An 11,152-nucleotide genomic window follows, 5' to 3' on the forward strand; every position below is an offset into this window, starting at 1 on the left:
CGTCGGTCGCAGACGGCTGCGACCACTTCTGCTCACCTCTTTCTTCGCCCCCCTGACTCCATGGGGTAGATTGGCAGCCTCCGAGCTGCCTACCACTTCCAGGCCTCCCGGGTCGGCACGAATGTCGCCGACCACCATCTTACTATCAGGTCCCTCTAGGCACGCGCCCACACACAGGCCAGTCTTATCCACATCATGGCGGGAACCTCGGGGGTGTCCCTTCCCGATGACGTCGGGATCTGTGGATATTTAAACCTGCTGGCCCTCTCTGAAGACGATTTGGCAAAGAGTCTCACCCTTGCTATTTCCGTCTCGCTTCCTAAGGACCCTGTGTTCCAGATTCCAGTTCCGGCGTGGACGACTCAGGTACCCGCTCCTCGGGGGCCTCTCTCTCGAGCTGGCTATCCGCTCCTCGGAGGGCCTGACGCCTGGAACTTCACCTGCTCTGTTCCCCAGGGTTTCCTGGAACCAACTTGCTCTTTTTTGAGTACTCCGCTCCGCAGATCACTCTCTGCCTACCAAGTGCCTATGGGGTGCACCCCACGCTGCGGGCCATTACCATTGCTACAGAGAGCTCTGCCAGAATTGCCTAATCTGCTATGCTATCAATGACCTCACAGACGCTTCCTGTCTTGCGGACCGCTACTAGAGCGACCGAAGACCCTCACTGGTGTACCCCGCGCTGTGGGCCATTACCACTTCCACCTTGGGCCTCGACCCTGCTCCTCGCTCTGCAGGCTGCTATCACCTCTTCTAAGGACTTCATCTGCATATCCTACTCTGTGGGCTTTTACCATTTCAACCGAGGACATCATGGTAGTCACTACCATCTCCATCAAGGCCTCTTCGGTGTACTCCTCTTCGCGGGCCACTACCATCTCTACAAGAGACCTCTCTGTTGTACCCACTTCACAGACTACTACCAGCACTACAGAGGTATTCCCTCAGGGCACTACCTATCCCATCGACCCTGTGTCTCAGGGCTTGTGTGACCATCTCTCTCTGGTACTCCCCGCTCCATGGGTAGTGCTTCTATCTCTTTAATAAAGACTCTATTCCTTCTGTGCCTTCCTTAGCTGACACCTAGCCTCCCGAAAGTGAGGCTGACGGGGCTCCTCCCCATGGGCGGTAACACCTCTCACTTCGGCCCAGGGTTCACACACCATCTGATACCTCAGAATCCTAACAATTTCATGTTTATCATGGCCTGATCCAGCCCAGGTTGGACAAGCTGAGCCATTCCACTTCTTTTAACACCCACCCAATGCATTATGGGACTTGCAGACATGCTTTTTAGAGAGAAAGAAAAAAGAGCCTAGGAAAGAATAAAAAAGCCTTGGGCATTAAGTGCAATGGGTATTTCCCAAAGCTGACTTTTAAACAAATCAGGGTGCTGAGCCCTTTCAGAAAAATGTGGGTCAGTTTCCAAGCCTCATAATAATCACAAGTCCTCACCATATCATGTGAGCAACTGGCCAAGTGCTCAGGGATTCTCGTCCTTATAACCATTCATTGTCACACTGCATGGTGGAGGATCACTTCTCACAGGCCATCCCCAGAGTCAGTTACTTAATTCTGCATCATGGAGATCATTTCTCCCTACCCCCCCCCTCCCCCAGAGTCATTCAGTCATAACACTGCATCATGGGGGTCATTTTCCTCTCTCCCCCAGAGTCACTCTCAGTAACACTACACTATAGAAATCATTAGGGATTTGAATCGTTTTTCTGACGATTGAAAATATCTTACGATATTTTCAAACTCGTCAAGTATCGGTGGGTCCCCAAAAATTTTTGTGGGGTTATCTTATCATTTGGGGGGCAGTAAGAAAGGGCTCACAAAAACAACCCCCAAACCCACCCCGACCCTTTAAATTTAATTATTTAGAATCCCCCACCCTCCCGACCCCCCCAAAACTTTTCTAAAGTACCTGGTGGTCCAGCGGGGGTCCCAGGAGCGATCTCCTGCTCACGGGCCGTTGGCTGCCACTAATCAAAATGGCACTGATGGCCCTTTGCCCTAACCACGTGACAGGGGCTATCGGTGCCATTGGCCGGCCCCTGTCACATGGTAGGAGCAATGGATGGCCCGCGCCATTTTTTAAGATGGCGCCGGCCATCCATTGCTCCTACCATGTGACAAGGGCCAGCTAATGGCACCGATACCCCTGTCACGTGGTAAGGGCAAAAGACCATCGGCACCATTTTGTTTACTGGCAGCCGAAGGCCCAAGAGTGGGAGATCGCTCCCAGGACCCCAGCTGGACCACCAGGTACTTTAGAAAAGTTTTGGGGGGGTCGGGAGGGTGGGGGATTCTAAATAATTAAATTTAAAGGGTCGGGTGGGGGTTTTTTTTTTTTTTGGCTTGGGACAGCCGAAAAAAAAATGCTCAGAACCACGGGAACAAAGATTTCCTGCGGTTTTTCTACGAACACGATTCCGGAAACGAGTCCGGTACCATTTCACATCCCTAGAAATCATTTCCCCCACCCAGAGGCAGTCACAGTAATGCTGCCTCATGGGGTCTCTGCCACTCACCGCCAGACACTGGAGCGCTATCTGACCTAATTTTCTGTATAGAGAAGTGGGGCACCCACTAGAATTATGGTGGTGCGCTGGTTTAAAGTGGTGTTTACAGAGGTTTATTTGGCGTCTGGTACTCCACTGCCAAACTAGATTCAGGGTCATTCCACAAGGGCTCAGTTTTTTTCATAGGCAGAGTTGCAGTTGGAGATCTGTAGAGCAGCATCTTGGTCTATATTGCATCCCTTTCTGGACATTGCAATCTGGCTGTAAGGGTTGGAGAGGTAGCATCTGTCGCCTCGGCATTTTGCAGTGGCCTTGGGCAGCATCTCACAAACAGGCCGATACAGTACAGTGCGCTCCGACGGAGCACTGTTAGCCTGCACTTGGACGCGCGTTTTCCCTTACCCCTTATTCAGCACCTAATAGCACCCTCAATATGCAAATGCATGCTGATGGCCCTATTAGGTATTCGCGCACGATTCAGAAAGTAAAATGTGCAGCCTGCGTTTTTACTGTATCGGCCCGAGACACAGTCATGCTCTAACACACACACACAGACACAGTCATGCTCTAACACACACACAGACACAGACAGGCTCTAACACATACACAGACACAGTCATGCTCTAACACACACACACACACAGACACAGACAGGCTCTAACTCATACACAGACACAGTCATGCTCTAACACACACACACAGACACAGACAGGCTCTAACACATACACACAGACACAGTCATGCTCTAACACACACACACAGACACAGACAGGCTCTAACACATACACACACAGACACAGACAGGCTCTAACTCATACACAGACACAGTCATGCTCTAACACACACACACAGACACAGACAGGCTCTAACACATACACAGACACAGACGGGCTCTAACACACACACACACACAGACACAGACAGGCTCTAACACACACAGACACAGACATACTCTTACAGAATCACACACACATATTCTCTTTCTCACTTCTTCCCTCTCAGAGCACAACGGCAGCCTCCTCCTTCATCCCCCGCAGCAGACAGGGCTTCATTTTTCTTGAGGCCTTGGAGGTTGATGCTGGTCTGATTCCTTTGCCTATGGCTTGGGGGGGGGGGGAGAGCGCTGCTTCTGCCCCTCCTATGATTGAATGCCGCATGGGCCGGGGCTGATGCTGCGTCAGCCCGGGGCACGAGCCATTTTCCTTCTGCTTCTGGCCACGACTACGTGGTCTCTCCTTCCTGCCCATGCAAGCCAGCCACTTCCTCTTCTGCGTCACGTGGGAGGATAAAAGGAGAAGCCATGCCGTCACCACCCCCAGACCGACGACGCTCTAGGTGGCTGCCTAGTGCTTCCACCGGCCCTGCTGTTGCTGCCTGAGAAACATCATTGTTTGCTTCAAATTATCCAGCTTATTCCCCAACCGAGGGACATTCTTCTGAAAAGAAACATCACATGTAAAAAAAAAAAAATGAAACCTTGCAGCTGTTGCCCCGAGGACAGCACATTTTCTCCCTCTCCGTGCTGCCAAATAAGATTTCCAGTTCTTTGCTGGAGTTAATGTCATCACATAAGACCTTCACTGACTATAACAGCCAGGCCCTCGAGAATCACAGAGCTGGGCGAGAATCGCAAACAAGTGGAAGTGGATGGGACTATTAAATCTCCCAAAAAGAAATAAAAGCCTGAACAACAGGCATTTGTTCAAAGTTCCTGGTGTAAAAGGGTTTGAATTATGCATTTTGACCTGAGGCGTGAGGAAAGCACAACTTGTCAGCTTCAATTTGAAGGAGTTCAATTTTATGGACTATCGCTGTACGAGAAGACCTGAAGAACTAAGTCTAACCATGCTGCAGTGAAACGCACAGCCATCTTGATTTACTAACATTTGCAACGCAAACGGAACCTAACACGTAATGACGTACTTACGCACTAACGTTTAGTGAACGTGACTCCATTTTGGATTCATATTTTGTATTGTATTAATACGAACGCCGTCGCAAATGTCTAACCCGTCAATTAAATGACGAAACAATAGTCTAATCATAAGCTACACCTACTAGAGGACCACGCTAGCTAATGCTTGTTCAGCAGTTTGTAAAATGTTTGTTCAGCAAAACCAGAACGCATGTGTGAAAGATAAGAGTTGTAAAGTGCATAAAAGTTTGCTCCTAAGGGGGCGTGGCATGCAGTTGTACTGAGCCTTTGTCTTAGCTGCATCTTGCTAGCAATAAAAGTCTATCTTTACGGATCAGTTGTCTGGACCTCCTTACTGATTAAAAACAGACGGTTACATTTGGCGAGCTTCAGCCAGGAGGTGCCGGGGACGCTATTTTAGCCCCCCAGCTGGTCCGGTGGTTTGGTGGCGGAGCGATCCCCCAGACTTACTTGGTGAGTGGCCACCGCTGAGTTCAGCGATCAGGTTTCTGAGGGGACCGTTCCACAAGAAACTTCTTGAGACCTCTGGGCTGGTGATTCGGAAAGAAGGCTTTCTTCGCGATCGAGAGAACGTTTCAGGCAAGTATACTTTTATCTGCACGGGAATAAGAAACAGGGGAACCTGAATTAGAAACCAGATACAGCTAAATTACCAGCCGATCTTGAAATGGATCGAGGGGGCGTTGATCAAACCCCACAGCGTGGTTAGTAGGAGCTCCCCCTCCGAAGACCTCGTTACTGAAAACCTGAATTGGAATTTCGGAAATTTTTGAATTTTGGGAATCAGAAAGAAATCTTGGGAATAGGTTTCTTGTTGTGTGAAAGAGAGTGAATGGCCTCGCAGTTCTAGACCGGGCGACCGCGTTCTAGTCGGGGCAAGTGTGACCCTTTTGTGTCTGGCAGATACGGACCCCTTACCTATCTGCTATCCCTTCCCCTCTTTGTCTGTACCTCTATCCTAAATGGGTGGGGGAGGGTCGACCCCGTTAAAAGTCATGACGGAGCACTTTAGCGAAGTGTTTGATAAACATACCTGTACTAAACCTGGTATGATCCAACGCTGTGCCTATCGGTGGCCGAGCTTGTGCGTCAACTGGCCCCCGAAAGGAACTTTCGATTTTGTCACGGCCTCTAGAGTCCGAATAATAGTCACAAAAGAGGATCAGCCAGGTTTTCCTGAAGATGTCCCATATATTAATGCCTGGATTGAAGTTATTCTCAATCCCCCGTCCTGGGCACAAAAGTTAGTAGAGGGAGCTGCCCTCATCATGGTGGCGCAGATGAAGAAGGCGGGCCACCGGAAGTCACCAAACCGGAAAAGAAAGGAGAAGTCGGCCATATTGGACGCAGACGGCATGACGTCACCGGAGGCGGCCATATTGTTAGTCCAGAAGAATGAAGAAACTACAAAAAAAAAAATTAAACCACTGCCGGCAGCGGAGACCATATTAATTGACGAACCAGAAGTTCCAGCACCGCCGCCTTACATCCCACTTTACCCACCGCTGCTTAATCTGCCACCGATTCCTTCTTATGAACAAGCGGACCCCTTGCCTAGTACTTCACAGGAAACTAAAAGAGAGTTAGAATCAGTAAGAGCAGAGGACGAACCGGAACCTCCTGTCTCAGCCCATACTCGTCAGAGAACACAAGCGGCTGCCAGTCTCCAACTCCCAATCAGAGAAACTGCAACTGTCGTACCTGCGGTCCCTAGTGAGGAAAATGCTTTCCAAACTACACAGACTATTAGACTATATACCTATGTCCCTTTTTCATCAAGCGATCTCTTTAACTGGAAACAGCTCGGCCCTTCCTACGCTGAAAAACCAGATCAAATGATTGATTTTTTAAACGGAATTTTCTCCTCACATAATCCCAACTGGGCTGACATCCGCCATCTGGCTTCTTTCCTGTTCACCACTGAGCAGCGAAGACAAATACAACAAAACATGGACGAAGCAGCCAGAAGTGGAGCCGGGTCAGACGGTGATCCTGATGCCGCTGCAAGGGAACTTGCTCCGACAACAGACCCTCACTGGGACTACCAAACTCCCAGTGGACGAGACCGCATCGCGGCTTATCAGAGAGCCTTCCTAGAAGCCTTAAGGAAGGGAAAAAGAAAAATTATGAACATGACTAAAATCCAGGATATAGTACAAAAGAAAGACGAAACTCCGGGAGACTTCCTCGAACGACTAATGGATGCGTATCGGAAATACAGCCCTTTTGATCCAGAAGATCAAAAGAACCACCCTATAATAGTCATGAGTTTCGTAGGACAGTCATGCCCCGATATACGCCGAAAACTCCAGAAAACAGAGGGATTTGAAGCAATGAACATCAGCCAGCTCAAAATTATGGCAGACAAAGTCTATGGAAATAGAGAGCTGGAAGATGAGAAAAAGGAGAAAAAAGAAAGTAGCAGAAGGATGAGAGAAAGTGTTAATCTGTTAGCGGCAGCAATGGAAGAAACTAATTTCGGAGAGCAAGCCAGAAAGTATCGAGGATACCCTGGGCAGAGAGGAAGATGGCAGAGAGGAAGATCAGGAAGAGGCGGATCCTTCAGAGGAGGAAGAGCGCCTGTAGGGGTCAATCAATGTGCGTATTGTAAACAAGAAGGACATTGGAAGGCTGAGTGCCCTGAGAAACCACGGGAGGACGAAGGAGGGAACAGGTCAAAACCCTCAAAATCTAAAGAAAATGAATGGCAAATGGCGTTGGACGAATTGTCAGACGAGTCTAGTGACGATATCGGGCGAAACTCATGACTAAACAAGGAAGCCCTGCCCTCCGACCCGTTGGTGGAAATAAAGGTTGGGGCTAAAACCTTCAGAGGATTACTAGATTCTGGAGCACAACGATCTGTGATGACTACTGCAATCGCTATTCCCACAGCACAAAGCATCTCCATTGTAGGGGCCTCCGGGAAACCACTGGCAGCCCCTATTCTTCAGAATAGACAGGTTCGAGTGGGAGGACAACTAGTATCCCACCGATTCCTCTATGTCCCTGGATGTCCAGTTCCACTAATTGGTAGAGATCTCCTTTGCAAATTAAGGGCCACTTTACAGTTTGAATCAAATGGTGAAATCAAAGCTTCCTTTGCAGACAATCCTGTTTCCCTTATTTGCCCTCTCCAAGAGGAATGGAGACTACATCTTCCCATAGTTGAACGAACCATCAAGCACCGATATGAGGAAGATACCCCTCTCAATGCAAAACGAAGGTACCTGATGGATAGCGTACCTTCAGTATGGTCTGAAAATAATCCAGGAGGACTAGCAACTGAGGCTGACCCAGTCTGGATAGAACTGAAAGAGAAGGCACAAGTCATTAACCAAGCCCAATATCCTATTCCCTACGTAGCCAGACAGGGAATACAAGTACATCTTCAAAGACTATTTGACTTGGGCATCCTGCGACAAGTCCGGTCTGCCTGGAACACTCCCTTGCTACCAGTAAAGAAACCTGGTACTAACGACTATCGACCTGTACAAGACCTACGAAAAGTAAATAGCCAAGTAGCGGACTTGGTGGCCCTGGTACCCAACCCTTACTCCATTCTAGCTCAAGTCAATCCCAAATCAAAGTGGTACAGTGTAATCGATCTCAAGGATGCTTTTTTCTCCGTTCCGGTAGCAGAAGAATGTCAGAAGATCTTTGCCTTCACATGGGAAAATGCACACACTGGAATAAAACAACAGTACACCTGGACTCGGTTGCCTCAAGGATTCAAGCATTCTCCCACGCTCTTCGGGGAACAGCTGGCAAAAGATTTGAAAACTTACCAGAAAAAACATGGGCCAGTAATCCAGTATGTTGATGACTTACTGTTGTTCAGAGACACATATCTTGACTGTGCAAAAGCTACCCTTCACCTGTTACAGACATTGTATTCAAAAGGGTACCGGGCAAGCAAAAAGAAAGCCCAAATCTGTGAATTAGAAGTAGAGTATTTAGGTTTCCGAATCCGTGAAGGCACTCGATGCCTTGGAATCTCTCGTACAAATTCAATAAGACATCAGCCTACACCAACCTGCAAAAAGGAACTGCGAGCATTTCTGGGAGCCACCGGATACTGCCGGCTTTGGATTGCTAACTATGCAGTTATTGCCCAACCCCTATACGACAAGCTACGGGGTAAAGAAGCAGAATCTCAACCCTTCCAGTGGGAAGGACATGAACTAGTACACTTACAACAACTAAAAGAAGCCCTGATCTCACCCCCTGCTCTGGGGCTACCTGACGTAACTAAACCATTTCATCTGTTTGTAGATGAGAAAAAAGGAATGGCCATTGGGGTCCTGACTCAAACCTTCGGATCATGGGAGAGACCCGTTGCCTATCTGTCAAAAGGAATGGACAATGTTGCCAAAGGATGGCCGGGTTGTCTTCGAAGCATCGCGGCTGCATGCATATTGATTCCAGAAGCAGTCAAGTTGACATTTGGACAAACTCTGCAAGTAACAACTCCTCATACCATTCAGGGACTGCTCGAAACACATGGACCAAAGTGGATGACCAACTCACGTCTTGTAAAGTATCAAGCCTTACTATGTGAAACTCCTGAAATTCAAATACAAGACAGTAAAAACTTAAACCCAGCCACTCTAATGCCAGCACCTGAACCAGTAAGCCATGATTGTGAAGAAGTCATGGCTACAGTACACTCCAGTCGACCTGACTTAAGAGATCAGCCTTGGCAAGGCGCATGGACTTTATTTACAGATGGAAGTAGTCAGGTAAAGGATGGAGTACGAGTGGCTGGCTATGCAGTAGTAACTGAAGATGATATCATTGAAGCTGGACCCTTGCCTTCAGGAACGTCTGCACAAAAAGCTGAATTAATTGCCCTTACTCGAGCTCTTCAGTTGGCAGAAGGAAAAACTGTAAATATCTATACAGACTCTAAATATGCCTTCTTAACCATCCAAGTCCACGGAGCATTGTACAAGGAACGAGGGTTTCTCAATGCCGAAGGAAAACAATTGGCAAATGCGCCAGAGATCCATGAACTGTTAAAGTCCGTATGGCTACCACACAAAGTGGCCGTAATGCATTGCAAAGCACACACCGGAAAATCTGATCCTATCGCTCGGGGAAACCAGAAAGCTGATTCTGCCGCCAAGGCAGGAGCCCAAGACCATTATCAAACAAAAATGACCATATGCCCCCTCTTGCAGTTTCCAACTGAAGTACCCACCTACTCAGCCGAAGAAAACGACTGGGCAAAAGCTGAAAATTTCCATCAAAAGAATGGGTGGTGGATCATCTCAGACGGACGGATATGGATACCTGATACTATTGCGTGGACAATAGTAAGAGAAGCACACTGTCATACACACCTGGGACGTGATTCATTGGCAAAACTACTGGCAAAAACATACTATATAAACCGAATCACACAATTGACTAAACATGCAATTAATCAATGTGTTACATGTGCAAGAAATAATCCTCGCAATGGACCTGGTCCTGCACCGGGACATGTTCTCCGGGGAACTATACCATTTCAAGTCTGTCAAATTGATTTCACCCACATGACCCCTGCACTAGGTTACAAAGCCATGCTGGTAGCAGTATGCACCTACACCGGATGGATTGAAGCTGTGCCTACGCGAACAGAAACTGCAAAGGAAGTCGTTTCCCTCTTATTGAACCAAATCTTACCACGATATGGATTACCGCGACAGATCAATTCAGACAACGGCCCAGCTTTTACCAGCGAGGCAACTCAACACCTCACCAAAATTTTGGGCCTCAAATGGCATCTCCATTGCACATGGAGACCTCAAAGTAGTGGGACTGTTGAACGAGCTAACAGAACTTTGAAAAGTCAATTAGCCAAGCTCTGTCAAGAAACAAGAACCAAATGGCCCAAAATGCTACCATTGGCATTGTTTAACATCAGATGTACTCCACGACAATCAGGACTAACCCCTTATGAAATGATGTACGCAAGGCCGCCACCGTTGCCCTCTTTCCCCGAATCCTTACAAGTCCAAGGGGAAATGTCACTCAGCAACCAAATGAAAGGACTCTACAATACTGTGGAAGCAATTCGCAAATATACCTGTGAGACAGAGCCACTAATCTTAATCAATCCTATCCATAAATTCCAGGTGAACGACTCTGTGTGGATCAAGGAATGGGACGAATCAGACTTCCTTAAACCTCGATGGAAGGGACCATTCACTGTGCTGTTAACCACACCTACCGCTCTCAAAGTATCCGGTTGTCCCACATGGATCCACTGGACCCGAGTCAAACCAGCCACCGAAACTTGGCAGGTCTCCAAGACTGGTGACAGCACCCTGCGCTTTACTAGAAATACAGCAAAGGTCAACCTACTATAGAAACTAATGCAGTCACAAAAATACTAATAACCTGTTTGTTTCTTCCTTCTCTCGCAGGCATCAAAAGCATATGATCTCAATACTTTGGAAGTGGGTTATCAGTACCCTCCTGGTAACCGCTCTAACTATCCTATGCCCTTCCAGCAGCGATTGGAAATGGTTCATCAGCATCCTCTATATCATCATTTCTGCTCAACTATGGCTCCTCTTTGCCATAATCCGAGAATCCTATGGCTACTAATGATCTTCATAGCTATAGTACCAACATCAGTTCAATCTTCGCTCAGCCTAAACTGCACAGAATGCATCAAGCAAGTTCGCACAACAACTGA

At 47.9% G+C, this 11,152-nt stretch overlaps 1 protein-coding gene across 1 annotated transcript; it reads left to right on the forward strand.

The window, feature by feature from the left end:
• The first annotated feature begins 7,331 nt into the window (after window positions 1–7,331).
• Window positions 7,332–10,935, forward strand: LOC115100543. Its single transcript, XM_029619061.1, has one exon. It carries the CDS (start codon window positions 7,332–7,334, stop codon window positions 10,818–10,820), a length of 3,489 nt encoding a protein of 1,162 aa, XP_029474921.1. The 3' UTR covers window positions 10,821–10,935.
• Window positions 10,936–11,152: the final 217 nt, after the last annotated feature.

This window comes from Rhinatrema bivittatum, chromosome 11 (genome assembly GCF_901001135.1).
Source record: "Rhinatrema bivittatum chromosome 11, aRhiBiv1.1, whole genome shotgun sequence".
In the NCBI taxonomy this organism is placed as follows: Eukaryota; Metazoa; Chordata; class Amphibia; order Gymnophiona; family Rhinatrematidae; genus Rhinatrema; species Rhinatrema bivittatum.